General features: G+C 47.7%; 1 protein-coding gene across 1 annotated transcript in view; it reads left to right on the forward strand.

Annotated features, from left to right (window-relative positions):
- Positions 1–25,383, forward strand: part of CTNNBL1 (catenin beta like 1) — a 46,463-nt gene extending 21,080 nt beyond the window's left edge. The window contains 6 exon segments of the mRNA XM_084538110.1: positions 4,294–4,475; positions 11,955–12,052; positions 13,133–13,213; positions 18,991–19,128; positions 19,719–19,791; positions 25,130–25,383. Coding sequence (XP_084394236.1) covers positions 4,294–4,475; positions 11,955–12,052; positions 13,133–13,213; positions 18,991–19,128; positions 19,719–19,791; positions 25,130–25,218 — 661 coding nt within the window. The 3' untranslated portion in view covers positions 25,219–25,383.
- The last annotated feature ends 413 nt before the right edge of the window (positions 25,384–25,796 follow it).

Consider the following 25,796-nt stretch of genomic DNA (forward strand, 5'->3'; position numbering starts at 1 on the left):
TTTGATGTTTTCAGACATACGAACTCCACTTTTCTCATTTTCCTAAGAAATGGTGTTACTGTAATAACCCCATTATAGGGTCAGGCCAATATACATGTATAATAATCCCAACATATAATAACCCCACTAATTCTCTAAGGATTGAAAAGACCCCTACGAAGGTAAGAGAGAACTTCTGGATCTCCGCAAGGAGAATGTTTTTTTCCTTTGGTTCTCGCGTTCAAGTTTCACTGGGTTGTGTCTTCTGAGCTGTGAGTTTTTGTGGATGTTGGTACAAAATTTCCTTTTGTGAAGTAGGCATAAGTATGCATTTCTACTTGTGACGTCTTTTGTCACACCACGAATCTCCAGGGCTTCTCTGCTGTGTTCCCTTTGGCTTCCTAGACGGGTACTGGATTGCAGCTTCTGAGAGGAGACTTCCTCAGGACCCGGCACAGTGGGGCTCTGTCTTGCTTTCCCCGGTGTGCTAAGCTGCATGCGGTGGCTGCTTAGCAAACACCAACAAGAAATGATGTATTCCTGCAGCGCATGGCTGGGTAATGTGCAGCAGCAGGGAACTGAATAAATAACTGAATGTGGATTATTCAAATAGGAACACTGGGTTTTCTTGAAGCTAATTAAAGAAAAGCTCCAAAACTAAGGACGAGAGGGGAAGCCTCCCTCTGCCTCGAGAACTAAGCTGCTAAGCTATCCTTGCAGAACTAATTACTTGGAATTCTTGTGCCATGTGGGTGGGGCTTAGCATTTGTGACTTTTAAGAGCCCAGAAATGAGGGAAAAACTAATGTTTACTGTTCTCTGTATCAGGATCCCAGCTGGAAAACTTCTTCCTGAGTGTGTGTTGTTTTGTGTTTTATTTTTTAATTATTTAAAAAAAAAACAACGGAATTGTCCCACGCTGCAAATCCGATCTAGAAAGGACAGTGCCTAGTTGGACAGAGTAGACTTCTTGCTCCTTGCTCTTGAACAGCACGGCCATAGTACCTGCGGGCTGGCATTGCAAGTAAGGCGTGCAGTCTGACTGGTATCTAGAGAACAGCACAGGAGCATTACGCTTTTGTATCTTCATACCTTGATGGTAAACAACAACAAATAGAAATGTCACTCAGTTGTGATTGACCTCCATACCCACAGACAGGGCAGATTATTTTTCTCTCCTGTCCGTGTCCTCTGAAAACCTGGGGGAGAGATCTGCAGGTTTCTGTATTTACTTTGGAGGTGGTTAATCATTGCACCATAGTCTGTGGAGATGAAAGGACGAATAAGCAAAGTTGAAAGTTTATTGACGTGCGAGATAGATAAGCTGTGCAAGAATAAAGATATCAGGCTTGAATCTCCATTACTGTCTTAGGGAACATAGGATTCTGTATCTAGTGCTACCAAACGCATCTAGCCAAGTTGTTCTTTCAATGGTTGCGCACCCAGGGCTGCGGGGAAGCATGGCATCTTTCAGCTGAACATTTAGCATGCTCGGGAGATTCCTACAGACAGTAATGAAAACAGCCTCCTTCCCGTTTTGCTGAGACTTGAGACGTGTGGCCATCAGCAAAAGATGCTGCTGCCGTGCGTGAGCTCCTCGTTTCTGGGTGGAAGTGGCAGTGTCTGAAATGAGCGTGGGGTGGCTGATGCTCTTCACACCGATGACTGTAGCAGGCCGTGTGCTGGATGCGGTGCACAGGACCCAGACTTTCAGTGTTGAGGGGAATTTGGGTGGGCTATCGAGCATGGAGCTTCAGCAGAGGGGGCTTGGAGAAGAGCAGTCCTGAAGGACAGAGCGTGTGGCAGCAGGAATGAAGCTGTCAGTTTGGGATTAGGATGGGAGCGACGATATATACAATTATTTGACTTGCATCTCTGCAGCAGTGGGGGCGTATGGATTTTATGTATTGTTTTTATCAAAAATAAGATAGTTCAGCAGGTTGGTAGCCACCAGTGGAAAGTTTATCAATGTCATAAAGAATTAAATTCAATTTTTTTTTTAGGTCAGGAAGCACTTTGCAGTACACAGGCCCTCGGCCTTGCCTTAGTAACCTAAATGCAGTTTGCCTTATAAAGCCCAAAGAGAGAAGAGCAGGCTTTTAATGTCAGTTCTCCTGCAAGTGCTGACAGGAAGCTTATTGCTTTCACTGTAAAATTGTGTTAGGGTTTGGAGGGGATGCAGCCACTGGTTTCCCAGGGGATGTGTCAAGAACATTCTCTCTTGCATAGGAAAAATGATGTGTGGCTTTCCCAGTTATTAACCGAAAGTGCATCTGTATGCACATAGATAAATGCAGCAAAGGGATATTATGGAAAAGTGCATCGCTTGGGCAATGTGACCTTCTGCTCTGAAGCTATTCAGTCGCTTTTCCTGGCCCTCACAAAAACATTTGCTCCTGTATAGAAAAAATGAGGTGAAAATGGACAACTCTGTGCTGTTCCCCAAAGCTTGACTCCAGCTATGTCAGGGTATGTTTTTTATGATTATTAAAATCCTTTTATGGTTTCTTGTCCTGCTGTTCCTAATGACCCCATGGAAACTTAGACGATCTCTTTACTAAATCTTCTGGTTAATTAAACAGAACCATTTTATGCAGCGCTTTCCATGAAGTCTGGTATTTTTTGTTTTGCTAGTATTTGGAAAAGTAAGAGGTGGTGTTATGCTAGTATGGGAAGTCCAAATAATGTTTGCACCTTTCTTTTTAGAATAATACATGTACCAGAAGAGTTTTATGAGACACAAGGGTATTAAAAGGAGGAAACAATGGTTAGTAAATAAAGTTGTAATTCGGAGTTCTCCATTAAGACCGAGGTCACTCCATTTGGTGATACTCACATATGCTTGTCTTTGAATTAGTGTTCAGCTAAAAGTTTCTTCGATAAACCCAGATAAGACTAAGATAAACTACTTGGCCTCCAGCAGAATAAATATTTCAAATAAAATCAACTCTAGACAGTCCAGTCAAGCAGCTATTGATCCCTAAAAGCCTGAACTTAAACCCAATGAATATTCCAGAGATCAGCTCTGTGCAACCTTCCTAAATGCTGATCAATATGCAATTACTTCCCCTGAAAACATTTCTTATATTGTCTAGCCTGAGAAGTACTTTATTTTTAGCTTCCTTTACAGGGAAGGAGGTGGTGCTGAGCCTCCTGCTCGCACTGCTCGTTGCTGCAGGGTCGCGCTCGCTGCTGTGCCGCTGCGGAACCACTGCCCGGCGTGTGCTGAGCGCGGCTGTGGTTGTGCTGAGCAAAGGAAATTGCTTTTGGGCTAGCATGTTGATACATCTTTGGTTTAGTCTGCATGATGTTACGGGTTCAGGCAGCTAGGTCTCTAAAGGAAAGGCATCTTCTGCAGCTCTCTGAGCTTGGGCCTCGCAGCACTGGAGACGTGCTGGTGGCCGGCTGCGTGAGGCGGGGGGGTGGCTGTGCTCCCGTCTCTCTAGGGGCAAACCGTGGCTTGTTTCTGTGGGGATTTATTTGTAAATGTGCACACAGTTATATAGCTGTTAGGGAACAAATTCTCTTCCAAAGAGAAAAGGAAGGGGTTGCTGTGCAGCTGTGGGCAAGCAGGCTGCAGGTAGGCTCTGCTGGCCTGCGCCGGGCTCCTGGCATCCACCTGGCCCGCAGTGCATCGGCACCTGCTGCCTCGGGTCGAGGTTCTCAAGGTTTTGTGTTTTGTTATAAAAACTTTATAAGTTCTTTTGTTTCTGGTTTGGGAGGTACAGAATTTTTAACTGACTGCTTGTGTGTTATCGGCCCCAGCTACCAGCGTCAGCGCTGTGATACGCATTGAACAGAGCAGCTGAGGTCTGTCTGCCTCCCTCCGGACACGTGTTCAGGAGAAGGGTTTTCTTCAGTGCAGCTGACCTCCTCCAATCTGTGCTTACCAAACACGCTCCTGTATTACAGTGAATTATTGCTAAATCTACGCCCTGATCCTTCTGGTCTGACAGTATTTGTCTTGTGTACCCAACCCAGTCTCCTCTGCCTCTTTGTGCTAATGTTTGTAAGGAGGTGAAGAGATGAGAACTTCCTTAACTGAGAAATAAAAGCACATATATAAATAATAAAAAGAAATAAAAATAATAAGAAATAGCAAAGCTAATAGTTTGTCTTCAACCACGGTCTTGAAAAGAGTATTTGTCAATATATTTTGGCTCCTTGAAGAAAATCTTGCTTAGAGCTTGCACTCAGGCTCTTTGTGACTTCCCTCGTCACTTCAGTTTCCCTTCTCATGCTGTGTCTTTGAAGTAGCGTAGTTCAAAGCTCCTTCTGTCCCTGAAAAGTTTAAGTTGCAGCTTTCTCTTCGCAGAGAGAAGAAGATTTCCCGCAGCAGTGCCCTGAAGGTGCTGGATCATGCCATGATTGGACCCGAGGGCACAGACAACTGTCACAAATTTGTTGACATCCTTGGCCTGAGGACCATCTTCCCACTCTTCATGAAATCGCCCAAGAAAATAAAGAAAGTTGGAACGACTGAAAAAGAGCACGAAGGTAGGCCTGTTCGTGGATCCTTCTCCTCGTGGAGGAGGTGGATGAAGGCAGGTGTCTGTGCCTGTCAGGGAGGAGGCAAGGAGCGCTCGCTGGTCTTCCCTTCCCATTGCTCTTCCTGCAGCTATCAAGCCCAGAGCAGCCTGCCATTCACTGCTGCAGCGCAGGCTGGTGATGACACACTTGCCCTGCTTGTTTTGGTATCAGCAGTTCCTGGCGATTCCATTTCATGTGCTGTTAATAAGTTATTTTACTCCTGTAGGGTCTGTTGTTTGAAGCTCTGACTCTTTGATGCAAAACTCTTTTGAAAAGAGTAATGAGGCAACTACAAATGTCACCTCAAAAGCAGTGTTTTCATGGCTCTGGGCACTGAAGTGTGACTCAATGAACATCAGGCATTACAGAAATAACTGCACGCTTTTGAAGTTGTTTTTTTTCTATTTTCTTCCCCTCTTCCCTGGAAAACTCCGTTTTAATAGAAATCTGTGGTGGAGTGTTATTGCAGGACCCTATGCTGAACTGAATCTAGGGTCAGTCCATGCCTAGTCCATTTCCTTTCTCATTTTGTTAATACTTGACTACTTGGAAGAAACTTTAAATACCGCCAGTGATGCTTGAGATCTTGTTCATTACTCATCTCAGTTCCATAAGGGATGAATACATTGAAAAGCTGAAGAGGTGTGAGCTTGTCTCAGGCTTGCCTTGCCGCTCCTGTGCTGCGTTCCTCTCCTCAACAGGCAGTGCTGAGGGGGAAATGCTCTGGTGTGTCTGGCTTTGGGCAGTGAGACTGCAGAGAGTGCAGTTGCACCTGGGTCCATGGCCAATGTCGTTGACTTAATTCTTTGGTTCGGGAAGGGGAGCTAATCTGCCTCGGCTGCTTCATCTGGAGACTGCAGAGGGCATCGTGCATGATCCTGGCTACTGTGAGGGCTAGCTGGCTGTTTGAAAAGCCAGCAAAGGGTCAGCTTCTGAACTGTTTTGGGGACGGGGGGAAGGCAAATCTGCCCTCAGCACAATGGAGCATCTGTGCAAATGGTCTTCATGTGATATCTCCATCTCATTAATATTCAGAAGAAATGGAGAACATTAATATGAGTCCAGAAATCCGTTTTATTAAAGTAAACTCTCAGATGCTGTGGTAGTAGGTCCAATTTTCTGTGCTTTGCATCACTGGGCAGGTGAGTTACCGGCTTTCCGACGGTGGGAGTTAATTGAGACGTGTAACAGGGCTCCCCTGGAGCCTGTCACGGGCGTTGTCCTGTCGTGTGTAAGCAGCATACTATATGTTTTTACTTTCCTACTCGCAATGCAGTAATTTCTCTGTGCTTGGAGGCACTGCTGCTTGGCAGTTGGATGTTGCGAGCCACTGCTGAGCAGCAACGCTGGAAAGAACTGGTGGTGCCCGCTGGTTTTAGAGGAAATTGGACAAGCCTCGCGTGGCTGGGAGTTGTTGCCTTCTGGGCTGGGGTGGCTCTGGGGACACATTTCTTTCTGCATATCTCCTTAGCAAAAAGGATGCTGGTAGTCAGTCTGCTCTTGTTACCGTTTCCCATAAAAACTTCAGCCTGTGTCCTGACTGTTGGAAAAAGAAGAAAAATGACCAATGCTCGTTTTCTAGGAGAGTTTTCAAGTCTACATCAAACGGAGGAAAGTATTCCTTTAAAGGTTTGGCTACAATAGCTTGGTAGCAGAGGCTTCACTATTTATTAAAAAGAAATTCTAAGGAATTTGTGCTTGCTGTAATGCTGTCGAGAGCGTCGGGATAGACGCTCGGGGTTTGTGTCTGATGATGGGAGGAAAACATTCCCCTTGTTTTTATTCTGTAGTGATGTTGCTTTTTACATTGGAGATCGTGTCAGAAATAATGCTTCCTTTATTGTCTTGAAGGTGGTGTTTCAAATGTGTGAAAATAATATATACCCTACCAAAAAAACCTCAATGTGACTTGTTGAGCTTTTGTTTATTATGAAAATTTACAATCCAAATTAAATTTGATTAAAAAAAAATAACTTTTCTGTAATGTATTTCTATTTTTTAAAGCTAACATAAAGATGCCAGTGCTGGATAACCACATCTCAAACACTGCTGGTGTTGAAAAATCATTTTACTCTAGGGAAACTCTGGATGGCTTAAATCCAAACTGCAGGTATTTATGCTTCTACGTACATGACGTAATTAAGAAAAAAGAAAGGGAAATTTTTCTAACAGTCTTTAGCAGGCTTTCAGTGGTGGTTGTCTCTGCGATGGTGTAACGATGGTGTAACGATGGTGTAATGTCACCTGCCTGTAGAGAGCAGCGGTCGGAAGGCAGGGGCCCAGCTGTGGCGAGGAGTTTGCCCATGGTGGGTGCAAGGTGGGCGGCACTGTGCCCTGCAGGGGGTCCTGCCCTGCCGAGCAGAGCAGCCTGGCACGCTCCTGGCCAAGCTGTGAAGGCAGAGCCAGCAAGGAGGTGAGTGCTTGGCACATGCGAGTGCAAGGATAAAAGTGCTTCTGGCTCTGGGTAACTGCGTAAATCTGGGGCAAGATTTGAAGTAATGCTTCCGTGTTGCATGTCTGGAAATGCAGCTGATGCTGTATGGATGGCTGTGTTCCAAAGCCTCCTCCATCCCCGCGCCGTGTCTTAGCTGGCCATAAAGGTACCAGGATCTGCAGCCCTGGACTTCCTCAGCAGCAGTCGAATTGAAGTGTTGGGTACTAACCTGAAATTCCTGAAGGGACTCAGCCAGCTGAAAATGGAGAGAGCACAAATTCCTCCCGAGTTAGCGGGGCTGTGGTGCTGCCATCAGAACTCGTGCGGTAGGCTGGGTGTCCTGCTCCTCGTACAGCCATTTGCCAGCTAGTTGTGCTCACTTGGAGAGTCTAATGAACTATAAAAGGATGTTTGTTCAATTCATCTTCATTTAAATGCCTTCTCTTGTCCTGGATGTCAGTTTTACTTAGGAATGCTTAATTTGATAACCTGAGAATTAGTTCAGCCAATTTCCAAATGAGAATTCCTATCTCTGGGGTTTTATTGCCTGTTCACCCTCCAGCAAGAAGGAAGCCTTCTTTGGAGCTAGTCAGCTGTACGCGTTAAAAAACAACAGCAGCAAAATCTGTTTCTTAGTAAATACGATTTTACTCCTCTGTGACCCGCGCTGAAAGGTAGCAAAGCCCCTTGGAATGAATCCTTGCTGCAGAAATAAGTTGCTCTGACATGGAGAAGTGAAAAGGCAGCACAGACAAATGACCCGATAGCGAGTGTCTTTATTGAAAGACCTTCTGGCAGCCAGCAGGCGCTGTTCTTTCATCTGGTGGTCAGCCGAAATGAATGCCTAGCAGAGGCTTCGGTGTGTTTGAACAGAACTGCTCAGCTGCATTCGGACGGCCGGGGAAGGAACGGGCTGCTGAACTGGGAGCAAAGGTCAACCCTTGTTATAATTACCAGCAAAGCCTCTGCTCTGTGGGGGCAGCACGGCGGGCAGGTAACCCTCCTGCAGCCAGACCCCAGCTCCTCGCTGCTGGGGCTGCCCCCGTCTCGCTGTCGGCACGAGCATTGGCCGCGGGCTGTGGCTCTGTGCCCGCCAGAGCTGTTAGCGGCGTGGGGCTGGCCCTGGCGTGCTCCAGGTTCTTTTTTTGCAGCTTTTCCCTGCAAACCCACCTGGAGCCACAGCCTCTGCGTGAAGGCTACGAGCTTCGGAAGGAGGCGGCTGCTTTATTCTTGTGCTTTTCTGCTTCGAGTGAGGAACCTCGGTTTATCCCAGGAGGCCTTCACAAGACAGAAGGCTCTTAGAGAGATCCTGGTGGGGTCATCAGAACACCAGGATCACACACCTTGTCCACCCAGAGACTGCTGCTGCCCTGCAGCCCCGAGCACTGCCCCTGCCCCAGGATTCTGCACTGGGGAGCAGAGGGAGGGCTGCTTCCCCTGTGAGGCAGGCATCCCTCCGAACGGGGTGTGAAAACCAAAAAACACAGGGAGCTTTTGGGGTGGTAAAGGCAGAGGAGTGTAATGTTACGGCTTGATTTGACAGGACCTCCTGCTGCTGCAGCTGCCAGTGCCAGCCATGGAATAGATTAATCTGTATTCCAACACGCTGCAGCTGAAGTCAAGATCGATCTAATTAGGGTGTTTTAAACACTGCTTGCATTCTGAAGTCTTCGTGCCTGTCTGGAGAGGGAAAGGCTCCCGAGAGCCCGGGGTGCTGCTGGTGTAAGGAGAGCTGCTGGCACAGGCGGGTGAGCACACGCGGGCGAGCTGCCGAGGGCAGGCGGTGGCCGCGTGCGCACAGCACCGAGGGGCCGGTGCCACGGAGAGTTCGGGTACACGCAGGCGAACTGGTGCGGGGAGGGGAGACGACGACCTTGCCTGCTAATAAAAAAGCAACTTTTGTTTGGTAAGTGTTGTTCGTAATGTTTGCTGGCTGCCGGTGGTAAGGTAGTGCTGGTGGAGGAATCGGTGGTGGTGCTGAGCGGGACTTTTTGGTGGTGTTTTACAGGAGAAATGCGTTTAGTTCTTAGAAATTGGGGCTGGACAGCAACGTTTTCCTCTGGCCTCGTCTGTTCCCCTCCATGAAAAAGACCCCGTTTGTGCGTGTGCTGTGGGCTTGGGCTGGGTGCTGGTGTGTTTGATCGTTTGGAAGTTGCCCAAATGCAGAGTCCGTGGGGCTGAGGCGCTGCCTCAGGCGCTGTGCTCGGGGCCTGTCCTTAGCTGAGATCCCAGCGGGGAGCTGCGGGCTTGGCTTTCTGAGGGCTCGGAGCAGCACCAGCCACTAATCCCCTTCCAGAGAAGATCACACCGAGAGCACACACAGATTATGCACTCCTACAAATTTGCAGATGCGCGGTGAGCAGCAGCGCAGTCTGTGGGAGCGTGGCAGGGTCCCCGTGCCTACAGACGCGTGTTTCCAGCGAACGCCTCTCCTTTCTGCAGTGCAGCTGGACGTTTAATCCCCTGAAAATGGGCTCAGCCGCTTCTCCCGTAGCACTTCTCTTACCCCAGGCCTTGCCCTGGTTTTGGCTCCTGCAGGTGGATGCTGGCGCTCGCTGGGCCAGCTGTGTGCAGCACAACTGCGATTTGGGGGGAGGGCACGGAACCACACCGGGGAGTTTTCAAGAAACTGATCGAGAAAAAGGCATTTTCCTGATCAGTCAGCTGAGGAACATTTCTGCACAACGTTTTTGGAACATTTTGACCAGGAAATGGATGTTTTCTGGGCTTTGTGTGATGCTGTGTGTAAAGAATAACCTCATTCTTAGAAAACCTGCATCGCTTTGCTTAGATTTCTCAGTAGCTTCTAAGATTTTATCAGTATAATAAATAACCTTCTGCACGTGGGCACCAAAGCAAAAACAATGGCTGAAATGCATTTCCTAGTGCAGGAATATTGAAATATATATATATATATATATATATATATATATATATAAAATTGGTGAGGACATTAGTACTAAAATACTGTCAACACTCCTAAATACTTAAAAAAAAAAAAAAAAAAAAAAAAAAAAAAGGATAAACAGTGTGAAATACAGGATTCTGCCTTCTTTCTGTAACAGCAGAGTATCTGTTGGGATTTATTTTAAAAAGTCTTCATTCTATCTTTTTTTAATACTTAAGGAAATAGGAGCCGGCAAGTACTTTGGGGGCTCTCGCAGTGTTTTTTAATGAAGACACTTAATTCAGAGCTGTTTGTGTGGAATAACTGTTTCTCTGCAGCAAGAGCTTGCAGTGCCGGAGCCGGAGCCATCCTTCACCTCCATGTTAGCCTGTCGAAATGACAGAGCAGCCGAGCGGTGCCGGCCACCAGATAAACCTGTTATCTCCTCTGCTCCTCCTGCCAGCAGCTCTCCCAATCTCTTTGGTACATGAAAAATTGACACCACCTCAGGCAGAAATCTGTTTCTGAGGAAGCTGCGTTTGTAAGTAGCTAATGAAATGGGGGGGTGGGCGCGTGTGGACGCGTGTCTCTCCTCTTCTGTCGCTGCCCTTCTGTAGTGTGCAGATAACCTGTGCTGCCGGGAGGGCAGACCCACAGCTTGGACGAGCAGCCCCTGTGCCTTCAGCCCTTCAGTGGAAGTGTTTGCTGGCTGTTAGTGCGACAGATCCATACGAACACGTAGATGTCACTTGTTCTTGTAGGCTGATGCAATTGATCTAGGCTTCTTGTGGCTCCGGGCTAGGCAGCACTGTGGAAATGCACGCTAAATGGTTGGATGGCAGGGATGATCCCTTACCTCCGTGCGTTGTATTTTCCTCTCAAAAACATAAAATCCTGACACTGCTCTCCCCTCCCCATCACTGTAGGTGAGGAAATTTTTATGTCCATTATTCTTCATCAGTCTTAATCATCAAGATTAAAGCGAGGGAAAGAAGTTACAATTTAAAATACATTTAAGTATCTATAATGTAAGGTCTATATTTAACGCAGACCTGCAGGCAGGAAGCAACACCAAAAGATTCAGCAAGGGAGAGAAACCCGTGCTTCTGTCATTGCCTTGCGCTTTGCTGCTGGGTTTTATTTCCCATTAGTAGAGCCGTATACTCCTTGATGCTCTGCATTGTTTCTGATGTTGGCGTTCATTTTGCAAATGGTTCACAGCTCTGCGTCTCCTATGCCCGTGCAGGAGCGATGTGGGGTGCAGGTGAGTGCTGGTTGTGGCCCTTCCTCCTCCCGGAGGGCAGGAGGCAGGCGGACGCCCTTCTCTGGGCTCCTTCCCCGGACTCCTCGGGTTTCCAGAAGTGGTCGGTTCCTTCTCCTGCCCGGGAAGTTGCTCGCTGGCAAAACGAAACGGAGCCGATGTGTGGGAGTTGTAACTGGAGAACTTGATGAGAAATGTTTCAAAACCGAGTGTGTATTTTGTATAAGATGCACATAAAACTGGCGAATCCTCCTGAGGAAATGACCTAAGGAGAAGCACTTTCTTCTGTACTTCATTGCAGCCCAGGAAAGCCAAATATTTGTGTTTAAGGAAGCACATTGCACCCTCTGTGTGTAAAAGGGGAGTTTTAGAGAAGATGGGTTTGTTTCCTTTGCCTCGGGGAGCAGAGAGCTTGGGCCCTGTTACAGAACGGCCCGAACTCCACTTGGGTGTGCTGGGTGCTCCGCGGGGGCTGGCCCCTGCTTGAGACCACAAAGAGCAGCGTGCTGCTAGGGCGCCTGCAAGCCCGGCGAGTTGAACTAAAGCAGAATTCGTGCTTTATGTAAGTCGCTTTTTTTCGGGCTCGCTGACATAAAGCAGGGTCAGTGTAGCAGGAGTAGTGCAGCAGGTCTGGGGATGCCTTCCTGGCCTGGCTGTGGTGGGAGAGGAGCTGCCTGTGCTCCCTGCAGCCACAGCTTGCTGCTTCTGCTGCTGTTCTGCCTGCACTCACTGCTGGCAGGAACCTGGGTTCTGCTTATCGGCAGCTACGTGCCGGAGTGGTGGTAGTAAATTTAATGGCATGTTACAGAGAGTATAAGCTCCTGTTTCTGATCTCAGCGTGCAATTTTCATTTTGTTCCTCTAGAACATGTCTGTTCCATTCTGGCCTCCCTTCTGCGAAACCTGAGAGGGCAGCAGAGGACACGGTTGCTGAATAAATTCACAGAGAATGACAGTGAGAAGGTGAGTGTGCGGAACGTGTGTCTGCAGTCTCTGGGCTGCTGGACTCAGAGGACGCTTGATGATGGCAGGGTGCCTGCGTGCACTTACTGAGTTACTAAAAAGCAGCTACGGTGCCTGTCTGTAGGGACCTGCACACTCACACCATCCTTCTCTCCTTCCTGTTGTTGTCTACACACTGGAGGGCTGGTGGTGCCTTTAGTGCTTGGCCTCCTCCATCGTATGCACTCCTGTTTTCTGGTGCTCTCGCACAGCTGGTAGTCCTGGGTTGTGCCTCGCTGCTGAGGGCTGATCGTGTACCACATATTGCTGGCTCTGCGGGACCAGGGAAGTATGGAAAGGTGCCAGTCTGTCCTAGTGAAGCTCTTTTGCAGAAATTGTAGGAGTTGGATTAGTACACACTCAACGTTCCCCATTCCTCCCCTACAATGCGTCACTTCAGTGGTGCTTAGTCTGGGAAATTCTTTCCAAAATATTTACATGGTGGTGGGTAGATCAAACAGCTGTGAAAAAGAAACAGCAGCTTTTGCAAACCAATAATTCCCAGGGGATTTGTAAATTCCACCACTTGAGAAATACAGAGGAACCAGTATTTCTCATTAGTATGTTTTTAAGGTGTTTTTCATAACCCGCTCTAACAATTGGAGAAAAACCCTTTCTAGTAACAGGAAATTAAGTTGTCAGGGTTCTCCTGCTCTCCACTGTGTATTAGACGTGTCTGTTAAATGTAGCAGAAGCTTGGCTACATTCAGCATAGAAAAGTCCATTTAAGAAACCAGGAGAACTGGAGGGCCACAACACAGGAGAACCAGTGGGCTAGGGACTGTCTCTTTGCTTCCTTTTAGCTGGAGCTGATGAGACCATCTTGTGACATGGGATTACATTCAGATGCTCACAGACTGAGCATGCTCATCTGTCCAACACTTGTACCATCGTTGTAATGTGTTCCTTCCTGGGAGTGACAGAACTGCCTGGTATTTTGCATAGACTGCAGCTGGAAGAAAAACAGCATAACATGAAGGATTAAAGATGATGGCATTGTTATTTTTCTCTTGCTTAGGTCTCTCTCTTCTGTCCTTGCAGGTTGATAGGCTGATGGAACTGTATTTTAAGTATCTGGATGCAATGCAGGCAGCTGATAAGAAGATCGATGGAGAGAAACATGTATGTATTGCTGAAGTTGTACTAGCCCGTGTCTGTGATGCTTCTGCACAGGCATGGCATCTGCACAAAGCTTGTGGTTCAGCCATGTCGCTGTTCTGAGCCAAGCCTTCGTACCTGTGCTGACTTCTCTCTCAGCTTTTGTTGCCCCACTCTCCATCTTCTGGTACCTTAGATAAGATGGGGTGAGAACTTATGTACAGCAAGTGCTTCGGGACATCTCTTAGTGAATCCTAGGAAGAGGGCCTCAGTCGGGTTACCTTCATTTTTACTTGTCTGAAATTTTGCTTGGTTTGGTGGATGGAGAGAAGCGAAATGCAGATAATTACATGGTAATGTGTGAGGCCTCCTACCCTGGTCTGTAGAGTTCTGATTACCTGTGAGAAAACTTCTATTTTGATTAGACAGATGAGGCTGCAGCCCAAGTCTGTGTGCTTTCTGCGCACCAGCAGTGAACGTTTCGAATGACATGAGCATGGGTACCACCTAGTACTTTCTTGGAACTGAAGCTGGAACAGACTTCTTGAAAGAGAATGAGCTGTCGGAGTCAGGAAGCAGCTTGCAGAGCTGTTAGCGAGCTTGGCCCGCTTCCCACAAGATTATCTGTATCAGCGCTGAAGAGGGGCTGAGATTGATTAGCACTGACGGAGAGTAATCGCTGCAGCCGCCGTCCCCGCACGCGGGTGAGCTCAGCGTGCCCGGGCTGCAGCCCCCTGCCGGGCCCCGACAAACAGCTGTCCCCTGGCTGCCAAGGCTGTTTCTCCAGGCACTGCCAAACATTTTGGGGGCATCAGAGCTCAGCGGTGCTGCTGCTGCTCAAAAAGGCAAAAGGCGGAGTGATGAATGGAGCTGCTTTTGCTGCCAGCATCCAGACTCCATATGGACAGCTGCAGCTTCACAAATGAACAGTGGCCCGAAGAAAAACAGCCTTCACCCTTTCCTGCTATCCCTCCACGCTCCAGTCATCCACCTCGAAACAGAACAAGAAATTATTTATTCTCTAGGTTTCGGTGTTGGTGTGTGGGTGTTAGAAATCAAAAAGCAGAGCTGATTTTTCTGGCTGAAATCTCGGTGTATGGGCAGCTGCTGTACAGAGCCCTTACATTAAATGAGCAGAACTAGTGTATGTATTCACCCGTTATCAAAAAGGTCTTGAAGTTGGCTCTAAATATTATTAACATCTGTAGCAAACAGCCAACAGAGCAGGGGTGAAGGGAGTTGGAGTGTGAAGAAGCTTGTGTAGAAGCAATTTAATTAATTACAGCCCATTCATGTTTACTGATAAACGAGAAGAGAAAGCACAGGAACTCAGACTTTCCTCCTGCCTCCGGAAGGCCGGTGTGCTTTTGCCCCAGTGCAGTGCTCTGTAGGCTGGAATGGCTGGAATAAACGGATCTCAGTTCTTCCTCCTATTAGTGCTAATAATAGGATTTGGCAGAAACATCCCATATGCGCTTTGACCTTCTGCAATATATTTCAACAGAAAATATCAAAGCATTTCTCTGAGATTTGCTCATGTCACCTCTGAGAAGCAGATTTGTACTTTGCATGTGAAGGACGTTGGTTTTTCAAAGCAGAGCTGTTCCGAGCCTGGTAGTAAAGATTAGGAGGTTAGAAATCTGGACAGGGCTGGACTAGGAATTTGTCCAATTGCAATCCCGATCATCTCTAGGCAGTGCAGATGATGTTAAGCGTGTCACCGCGCTACTACTTCTTGCTTTATCTCCCAGCAGGTTAGAGCATTGGGCACAGTGTATGAAATACGACGTTCCAAGCAAGGAACAAGCCTCAACACTTCTGGAGTTACTGATTGCTTTGCTTTTTAGCATCCTAAAATGGTCAGTGGGAAACGGTCTGCTGAGATCTGAAGTGGCTCAAGCAGTTCCCTCACGGAGAAGCAGGCAAAAGCCATCATTGTGCCTGTCAGGTCAGGGAATTATCTAGCTTTGACAGGATCTATGGCTGCTTTAACGTTTGTAGTTGTTGCACATGAATCATTGAAGTGGATGGTTTGAACGCTTGGTCCTTTAGAAGCTGAGCTTTGTCACCCGGGGGGTTTTGACCTTCCTCTTGCAGTGGAGGGCACAGTACCCAAAAAAATCTGGAATACGAATCCTTTCCTTTCTCCCTGCCCCAACGGAAAAACAGATACCTGATGAATTTGTACAGGTTCAGCCTATACTGAAAAGAGAGATTCAAGTCTGATGGACAGAGTATCCTGGTGTAAGTCTGGCATTACAAGAAGTGGAAACATGATTACACAAAGAATGATTGAAGGTATCATACCCGAAGTTTTATCTTTAGTAGTGCAGCTGGCATAAGAAGCTCCTGCTCTTGCAGTTCTTTTCCTTTTTTTTCTTTTTTTCTTTTAGCTTAGCTTATTTTTGTGATCTGGTTTATAGCTCAGCCCTTCAGACTGTGGCAGTGAAGGCGTGGAAATAGTTGAGAACAGAAGGGAAGGGAGGAATTTCTTAAGCCAGCTGTTTCTGAAGAAGAACAATTGTTATGAAGCTGCACTGTGAATCTGGACAATGAAAGAGGATACGGTCCAGAGGGAGAGCCTCCCTTCGTCTCAGTGTTAACCAGCCATTTGCTGCTGTGGGATCTGTTCAGAAGTGATCAGAGGTGATAACTTCATGATTACCCTGATTGCTACCTGAAACCCAGGAGCAAAGTCCATGCGAGCATTTGTCTCTAACACCTGGTGCCTGTCTTAGCACTTTTCTCAGAGTTTTTAGGTAATGAAACCCAGTAAGGATCTTGTCCCTGTCTCAAATTCTTTAATCCTTTCTGTAGGAAAAGGTGCAAAACTGTGGCTTTCAACTCCCTCTAAAATGAGGCATAATTATAGGCGGCAGCAATAGCCTTAGCGATCCCTAAAAATGGCAGGAGAAGACGAGGATGGTTTAATATTTTTATAGTTCAGTGGAAAATGATGCTCACGGGTTTATTCAGTAAAATATTCTCAGCAGATACTTTGCGCTATAATGACTTACAAATTACATGCTAATTGTGCTACAGTTAAGTGATTCCATCCTTGAAAGGGAGAGGTGGAACTCCTAGCGGCTCCTGCCTGGTATTAGCCCAGCGTTTGAGTCCAGGTCAGAGTGACGGCTGAATTGCCTGGACCTGTACTGAAAGCAGGAGCTGGTGGTGGCCGGGGAGGTGTCAGTGCCCCGTGGAAAGAGCACACCGGAGGTCACGGGAGCGTGTGCAGATTTTTCAGTTCAGGCTGCCTGCGCTGGGAGCTTTCCTGGGAAATGGCCAGCAGGCAGGGGTGAGCTTTGAACTTTCCTGCTAGAAGCACTGCCTCGCTGGGTTTTGCTGGGAGAGGTGAATAAGATGTAAGGAAGGAGGATGCAGAGAATCTTCTGGGCCCCGGTCCGGTGGCTGTGGAGCAGATGCGGTCTCTGGCACAGATCGGCAGATCCGTATCTCTAGGTTTAGGTCTTTGCTTGACACCTTGAAGCCTGTCAGTCCTGCCTCATTAGTGCGAGAGAAGCTCATTTTAGCTTCACAGAAGCCCATCTCATTGCTGTCTTCTCCCATCAGCAAGGGGCATCTCAGCACATATTGTTGGCAGATTAGAAATGGCATCTGAGTGCTCATTTGGAGGTTAGCAACTTGACAGCTTTGAAAGAGAGACAAAGTGGAAAGGTGGCTGCTTGGTACTGTACTGGGAGGCAGATTAGCATTTAAAGTTTTGTTTTTTTTTGTTGTTTAAAAAAAGGGCTGTGAAAAGGTACCTAAGACTGTACTTGTCTTCTAATTTGTATCTGCTTAATTCACTGGTGCAAAATAATCTCGCTTCTGTGCTGAGAGGGGCTGTTGTAACTGCTGCCTTCGCTGTGTAATCAAGACGACAGTTGCCTGGATCCTGCTCCTGTGATCACCGTGCTTGGATCAGAATACAGAACAGGAATGGTCTTTGTTTCCTGCTCTGGCAATTCAAAATCCTTGCTTGTTGATATTTTTCTGTTCAGGAATTTAGCACCGAGTTTTGGGAATTGAGTGACTTGTCTTTTTTTTCTCACATGGGGTTTTTGGCTATTTCAGTGAGTAGCTGCCGATCTCTGGCTTGCCAGGTGCAATGGTTACTTTTAGAGACCAGATTTGACCAGATTCATTTAATTTGGCATTGATGTAGGGTGGGGAATGTTGTTCCTTGCACAAAATCGGATTTCTTTTTACTGGCAGGAGCTTGCACGCAAGCTTTGTGCAGTCATGCCTGTGCCCATGATTTTGGAAGCATGGAGTAAATCACAGTTCTGCAGATACTGGAGCCTGAAGGATCTGATGCTAAAGCACCCTGCAGGGTAGCCAATGTGGTTGTCTTATGACATTGGTAATTAGGCATTGCTTTTTAAACTTGTTCTTTCATTGGCAAGCTACATTCCTAGGAGGAAAGGAAAAGTATTTCATTACATGTGCTTTCTTCTCTGACTTTTGGGAGGCAGCAATAAACAGCTGCATTTCTAAGTCACTTAATCAGATTTCTGTATAGTGAGCATTTATTGCACTCTCCAGTGAGAAGTGTACAGGATTAGTTTTCCTTCTTGTGCCTAAAATACTCCACCTATAATTAGATGAAAGGCTTTGGCTTGATGAAACAGGAAAATGTGGTAGCTTAAATCAGCTTTGGTGCTGGTCACCTTGTGTGTGTTCGCCTGCAGCATGTGCATGTGGAGCAAGTGCTTCTCCGTGAGCATTACGGGTACCGTGCTCGCTGGTGATGGCTCTAATGAGAAAATATTGCTCTGCTGGTGTGTGCCCACCTGCCACACTGCTGCATAATGAGTAACCCGAGCTGCAGCAGGCTAGCAGGGTCTGACAAGCTGTTTCCTTGATTTAAAAACAAAACCAAAAAACAAACCCCCAAAACACAAAAGGTCATGCATGACATCAGTTATTCTGCTCTGTTGGTCTCTGTGAAGAGTAACGGTGGGTTCACTCTGGGTGGAGTGGGCCTTTCCCCAGACAAAACTGATCAGAATTTATTGCCAGGCTGTTCTTGCCAGTGCTTTGAACAAAGTGCTCTGTCCGAACCAGAAGGGTGCAATGGCCTCTTGCATTCTGCCTTTGGGCTCCGTTTGGGCAGGTCTCTCTGGTGAAACACCGTTCTGAGAAAGTTCTGGCAGTGTTTGGAGAAGCAGCAAGAGCCCTCAGCCATTGCCCCAGGAACCGGAGCTCTCCTGTCGACGTGCTGCAGCTGGAGGCTTGGCCCTCTCAGGCTTCCTGCCAAATGCTGTTGGAAGGTCAGGGCTGGGAATGGTAAAATTTCACTTGTGCAGAATTTTGAGACCTGGTTTCTCATTCGTCAGCTGGTGCTAGAGGTGGAAGCCTGGTAGGTCTTTGAGCTGGCTGGAGTTGTGTTCTGCACTGCTTACCAGCACCCTCAGATGGCCAGTAGGAGAACACGGGGTTTGTTCCGTTTTGACAAAACTTGCAAGTAGTAAAAGCACTGGTTTGTTTCACATGCACGGGCTGTAATCACTCAGTTCAGGAGTGCAGTTTGTATGTTTACATTAATATTTACGTTTGCAGGTGGACACGCTTCACAACCAGCAACAGCAAACCTTGCTCAAAATTGAATGAAATGTTTTGTGAATCTAAATGAATTATTAAAAGTAATATTTCTTTGGTGAGAAATGGATGGATGTTCATATTTTGGGGGAGCAAAGCGTTTAAGAAACCACAAATATCACCAGTGTTTTGCCACTACTAATGGGCAGTACTTTGAGAGCCGGTCTCGACACCCTTTTCTTTGCACTGCTTTCCAGGACATGGTACGTCGCGGAGAGATAATAGATGATGACATGGAAGATGAATTCTATCTTCGTCGCCTGGATGCTGGTCTCTTTGTTCTACAGCTCATTTGTTACATCATGGCAGAGATCTGTAATGCCAATGTTCCCCAGGTAAAGCTATATCCAAGGTTGGCAGATCACCTGTGTTTCCATCCATGATACAAACAAGGCAATAAATCCTTGCAGATACTACCTCTTAATCCTCTCTTTCCGTAATTCCTTTTCTGGGAGGAAACTTATTGTGCTTGTGTCCATGCAACTTCGTGAACTTACAGCAGTTGGGAGGGCAACAGTAGGTACAGAAGCTGATGGTTATCACTGAGCTCACACAGCCTGCCATAAGCAAGGTCACAGCTTGAAATGGAAAGGGCCAACTTGTACCACTGCTGAGAGCAGCAGAAGAGGATGTTCTCTCAGAAGGCCTCTCAAAGGCGCAGACTGCAGCAGGTGACTTTTCCTAACTAAGCAAAATACTGCTGCTCTGCTGTCACCAACACATTTGTGACTTTATGTGGTGACTTGTACCTGTGCCATATGTCTTCCTGAAGGCTTTTAAGTGGGTGCTCTGGGACTGTGGGCTAGCAAGGCTGAGTTGGGTTTTGTGGTACTTGGGGTTTCTGCTTGCACCTCAAAGAAAGTGGGGTTGTGCATGGTTTTCTGTTGTTGAAGATTACTTTCTTCTGTTTCCTGTCCCTGATCAGATTCGTCAAAGAGTTCATCAGATTCTGAACATGAGGGGCAGCTCCATTAAAATTGTTCGACACATTCTGAAGGGTGAGTTCAGCTATTCCTACGTGTGTCTTGTTCTCTATCAGGATCAGCATGGTCATCACCTGGTAGGATGAGCCTTTGCATGTAATTCTCCGTGAGTTCATGAGCAGCTTCATGCAGCAGTTACGTTCTGAGATCTGGGCAGGGCTGGAATCGCTGGGATAAGAGGCGTGCCTCACCTTGGGGTGAGGATGCTCGCTGTTGGCTGCTGTCACGTAACCCCACAGCGCTTTGCCATCAGCTGCAGACTGGCTGGGACTTGCTGCTGACTTTAACACTAGAGTAAATATTTAAGGGAAGTGTATGTGCATGCTAGAGGGAGGAACAGTGGAGTCTCATCTTTCATTAACATGGTCCTGTACTTTACCATCTGCACCGTATTAGTATCCACGGTGTATTTGTCTTGCTCTTAGTGTCAGATTAATATGGATTATAGCATTAAAGTATCCTCTGTAGCTTTAAAACGTAGCTGTTGTGATTTGCAATCCTGGTTCTAAAGTACTGCTTGTTATTTTGAATGCTTATGTTGAATTAGAGCAATGCTTATTTGAGCTGTGGCTCTCATCTGGAGCCTGCTGTCCTTCAGCAGAAGCAGCCATTGGACAGGGGAAGGGGAGGACAGGGCTCAGGACTCCCCCCGCAGCCCCCCCGAGCTGTGAGACGTGGCTGGAGCAGCGCTGATCTGCTGCCCCGGGAGAAGCCTCTCCTGTTTTAGCAGAGGGTTGTGTGGGGCCGTGTCTGCTCTTGAGAGGCTGTGCTGCTCTCGGTGAAGAGTAAGGAGCTCTCTTGTGAAGAGGAAGGAAAGTCAGCTGCATCTCTGGGGTACTGGGCTCTGGGTTGCGTTGTTTTGATGTCTCTGCTTTCCTAGGGAATAACAATGATGTGCTCCTGGTCTTTTCTTTTTTCCCTTCAACAGTGGGAGGTAGAGGCAGCCTTTTTTTTCCTTGCAGATCCTGTTGTTTTTCTCCCTTCACATATGCAGGAAAGAGAGGAGATGAGAAAGATAGCTGGTATAAAGAAATCGGAGTGATTTTCTGACACCGAGACAACCTGCGGCTATCGGCGATCTTTGGCCCTTGTCCTTTCCCAGCAAGTTCAAGCTGATGCCTGCTGATGAACGGGGAGGGGAGTGGGACTGGATAGGATGTCTTTTCTGCTTTCAATTATGATACTTAACAATTCCTGCCTCCAAACTGCCCACTTGCAGCTTAGGACGTGACACGCGACCGTGTTCAGATTCCCACACTTGACCTGGGCCCCAGGTACCCGGGAGATTTGTCTGCACGCACGCCTCATGTTCGCTTCCGTGGCGTGTTGATTTACATACCGAGCTTCCCTTCCTGAACTGAAGGGCAGCTGCATTAAAATTTCATCTGATTTTTTTGTCACAGGCAGTGACTTGCATTGTGAAACTTTTTCTATGGCTTTATCATGTCTTGCAAGCTGCTTATGGAAAGTGCAGATTGTACAGCAATTTCAGGAGTCCCAGCAGGGATACGTGCACTTCCTAAGGAGACCTTAAATGGCATGTTAATAATACAGGTGATGGATACAGTATTTGGGGCTGTCTTTCAGCTCTTTCCTGGCTGTCACACTTGTCAGTTTTAGGGACTTGTGCCTTCACAGTTGTCAATAGCTTCAGAAATGAATTTGTTGGTGGGCCCTCGTGAAGCACTGAACAGGGTGCCAAAAGATTCCTGGCAGGTAGGACTAGTACAGAACCCACCTGCAGTCTGTGCTGGTGATGTTTAGTCTTCGTTAGGACTTAGACCCTTATGTTCCAGTATCTCCTCAGTGTGGATTCACCAGCTTTTATCAAGTTGCACCACAGATAAGCATTTGCCTCTCCAGAAGAGCTGTTCCATTGCCTGTCTGAGGTACTGGCTTGGTGTTGGACCCTGGAAGCCTGCCTGTAAGCTGTGGGCTGTGGGCCACTGGGGGATTTCTGAAATTACCTGGCATGTGGAGCGTAGGAGATTATATTCAGAGTGACTGAGATGTTGGGAGCCTTCAGCACTGGCTGAGCCATTCCTAATCCAGCTTCCGGCTGCTCTCAGGACGGTTGAGGGCTGCTTTATTTTTACTTTTTTTTTTTTGGTGTTTTGCTCTTGTTCAGTTTTTATTTTCTATTTTCGCATACTAATTAGGTGCTTGGTTTTTTAGTTAGGTTTTTATGGCCTACATATTCTCCACGTTTCTCTGGCAACCTGACAGCTGATGGATCCCTTGGGGTTGCTCAGAATCATTTACGATGCGAGTGCGGAAGCAGGACTGCTTCCTTACGGCAGGACTTTCGGGGGGGAGGAGTGGGCAGGGAATAACCAAAGGCTCATTAAATGCATTTCTGCAGGCTGACCAGTCCTCCCCCAGTTCCTCTTCCTTGCAGATCAGGCGTTGCTTGCAGTGGGACGGTTGGCTTGTTTTTAGGAAGAACACGGCTGGGCGCTGGCTGGGAGGGCGCTTTGCAGGGAGGCTGCTCCCGTCTGGGGGCCGTGCCTGCGGTGGGGGCGTTTGGTCTGCGTCTCCCCCAGCCGAAGGAGCGAGGCACACACCTCCCCAGGCAGTGCTGCTCGGCACAGGCCTTGGAGGTGTGCGGCTGGCCCTGAGGCTCCTCGCCCTGCACGGGCACGCGAGGCCTGGTTAAACCTTGGGCTTAGGCTGGGTAGTGGGCACAGCAGGGAGGTGCTGGGTGGGACACCCACCGAACGCCGAGCCAAACCCGTTAGCGTGTGTAATCACAAAGGGAAGGTAAGTGTGCTTTAAGGACGATGCTAAATTTGGCGTTTGTGGTCCCTCGGTATGTGCAGGCTTTATGGCTTCCAATATCCATTACAAGCTTCAATATTTCCCTATTGATTTTTACTGTTCTGTAACCATTGTATTTTGTCTAATGAAGCAGAAACCAATCTTAGGTCCCTTCCCTTTGTGTAGCTACAGAAACGTGTAAGCTCTGTTTAACTGTTGGCAGAGGGAGCCCACGTTTGATTTTTGCTGTCTCACTGAAGCGGTAGAATTTTAAATAAGAAAGTAAATACATAAAGTCTCATTGGATGATGTTTTTTTTAAAACCTGGTTCTGGGGGCTTTATCTGGTCTTTTCAAATTAACATTAACAACTGTTGGTAGCCCAGTAAACAGTCTGCTGTGGGAGTCGTGGGGTTTTTAGTCTTAAGAAACCTAAATATTTAGGAGGAAAAATGCTGAGCTTTTGCAAAAGACGGGAGGAATTCCTCATGGCTTGTTTTTGCTGTCTTACTGGGACAATAGAGGGGCAGTGGCGTTAGTGGCAGCTCCACCGCTTGTGCTGTGGTTCAGTGCCTGGTGGGCAAACAGCCCTGCCGGGCCACCAGCCCCCTGCCTGCAGCCACCCTGCAGAGCCCTGCCCGCCGGGTGCACCCCCGGGGCCCTCGGGGCTGTGCCAGCAGGCAGCAGCTGGAGGAGTCCCTCCTTTCCTTTTGCTTGGGTGCTCGGAGCTGTCAGGATGTAGTGGCATCCAGGAAAGCGTTGCCCTTGGGCTGCAATAAACAAAGGCGGTTGCAGTCGCTGCATCTGTTTCAGAGGCACTTAGTCTGACAAAGCACAGGAAAGGTCTCGTTTGGGGACAGAGCCTGCTCCTCGACGTGCTCCCCCGGGGGGGCCAAGGCTGTTCGACAGAAAGCGCTCTGATACTGCCCGAAGGGGACAGGAGAACCCGAGCTAAACGCCTGGGCTCTGCAGCTTGTTTTCCTGGGAAAGTAACCCTGTGTCTGCCGCGCGGCGTTTGGCCCCCACCAGAGGAGGACACCGGTTACGGTCCCTGCCATGCAGCCCTTTGCCCCCGGGGCCCTGCCCTTCTGCAGCTAGCTGCTGTGCAGGTGGCTCACCGAGCGCTCCCAGCAGCTCCAGCAGCTGCAATGAGCAGCTCCACGAGCTCGCTGCTGCCTGCGATCCGTGTGGGGGAGAGGCTTTTCCACCCTCCGAAGGCAGAATTCCCTGCGCTCGTCCCCCTTCTCCAGGACTGAGAGGCAGACAGGTTGACTTGCAGCAAACCTTGGTGTTTTCCACCTGCTCTTGTTACAGGTACTGTAGCAGTTCATAAATATTAAAAGGATTTCTCCCAGAGGCCTTGGCAAAGAATTCTGCTTTTTGTACATGGAGAGAGAGAGAGAGAGAGAGAGAGAGTACACACATGGGGGGAGACTCCCACATCAGCTAACTTCTCCCTGTCCTCACTCCTTTCAGTGCTCTTATAATAAAGGCTTTGATGGAGCTCAGAGGCATGTAGCAGTGCTGAACGTATAAATATTAAAGCAAACTTTCTACAGCAAGTTACTATTCAGATGCTGAATACAAGCTGTTCTGTTTGTTTAGGAAGAAGGGAAAGAATGAGAGAAGGCGGAGGCTGGAAAGCACTGTCTAACCAAGCAGTCTGCTCCTGATTTACTAAGATTTGTTCAGGTCCTTGCTTTTGCAGCTCAGAATCTGCTTTTTAGTTTTTCTTTTTAAGCCATCTTTGAATATGTAGGTTCTGTTAGCAGGAAGGAGCAAGGTTGCAAGGGAATGAGAGCTGCCAGCTTGAAACGAATGTCAGGAAGGAGAGCTGCAGAGGGAATCTCTGTTGTGCAGTGTTTGGCCACGTGCATGGGTAAGCAAGACCTTGATTGGGGTCTAGTTGAAGACAGGGAGTTTGCTTTGTAGTGAAATCTTAATTGGTGTGTTTCCTTCCATATGGATTAAGAGCACTTGTAGATTCAGGAATGATCTCCACTTTACTAGCTTTACAAAAATCCCAATTCAGGGTGCTTGGGAAACAGACACGTTAAACCTAAAGTTAGGGCAGTGTAACAGCTGTGTATTGGCTCCTGCCTGACCTTCCTGGATGATGCATGGTGGTAAAGGAGACCTGGAAAGCTACTGATGTCCAGAGCTGTTCCGAGTTTCTTGGGCTGAAAGTGGTGAGCGCTCCAGCTCTCCAGTCTAAACAGCTGCCAGGGGGCTCCTCCTGTGCAGGGGTTGGGAAGAACGCTGTCAGCTCTTGTCATGGTCAGACTCTGGGGAAGGGTAACGGTGAGTGTCTGCTTGCTTCTCGTGGTGCTTCATGATGAGAGCAGCATGTTTTTGCTGTAGTCTGTTTGCTACAAAATGTTAATGAGGGGTCAGTAGGTGTTTATTATGCAAAGCTTTAACCCTGGAGATTGGGGGAAAAAATCCATCAGTGCTCCTTGCATAAATTCCCATGCAGTTGTTGGCAGTGGACACAGATTTAGATTCTGCTGTGGTACCTCTGTAAGAGAAGTTGGCCATTGGTCATTAGTGTCTTACTCAACATCTGTTTTTCTGCCCGTCTGCTTTCTCTCCCACAGAGTATGCGGAGAACATCGGGGATGGGAAGAACCAGGAGTTTCGGGAGAGTGAGCAGAAGCGGATCATGGACCTGCTGGAGAATTTCTGAGGACTTGGCGGCTGAATTCTGTGTTTCCCTAGGAGGATGCAGCGTCTGGCTCTCTTCTTTTGCTGCCCTCTTCCAGCCCTGATTGCATGATAAAAACAATGTTTCTATGAAACTATTCTAAATGGCATTTTGGAGATATTAAATATAGTTTGCTTTTTTTTTTAATTCTTTGTTTGTTATTTAAGTTCTACCATGAGTGTGACTGTAGGTGCTTACCTTGCAGTAGGGTATCTCAAAGATGTTTTCATTTTTTTCCCAAAGTCCAACAGCAATGATCAGAGCACAAAACAATATGACAGTGTGATGCTTAGAAGCAGGGTAAAGAGGAAGCACAGATAGCTCAAGACAACTGTAGCGTGTTACTCCAGCCCAGTGCACTAAGGAAAACATACAGCCCGCTTCATGGGGAGGTGGAGGAGTTGGGTTGGTGTGTGTCCAGTTCAGCTGTTCTTCAGCAGGTTGTTGGTCTCTGCCAGAGCACAAACCAGGAACTACAACCACTTTTAATGATTCCTGCTAAGTCTTCCCCAGGGTGAGTCAGAAGCAAAGGCAAGTTGTGGCACAGGTTGGTCAGCTCT

Source organism: Aythya ferina (assembly GCF_964211825.1).
Source record: "Aythya ferina genome assembly, chromosome: 16".
NCBI lineage: Eukaryota > Metazoa > Chordata > Aves > Anseriformes > Anatidae > Aythya > Aythya ferina.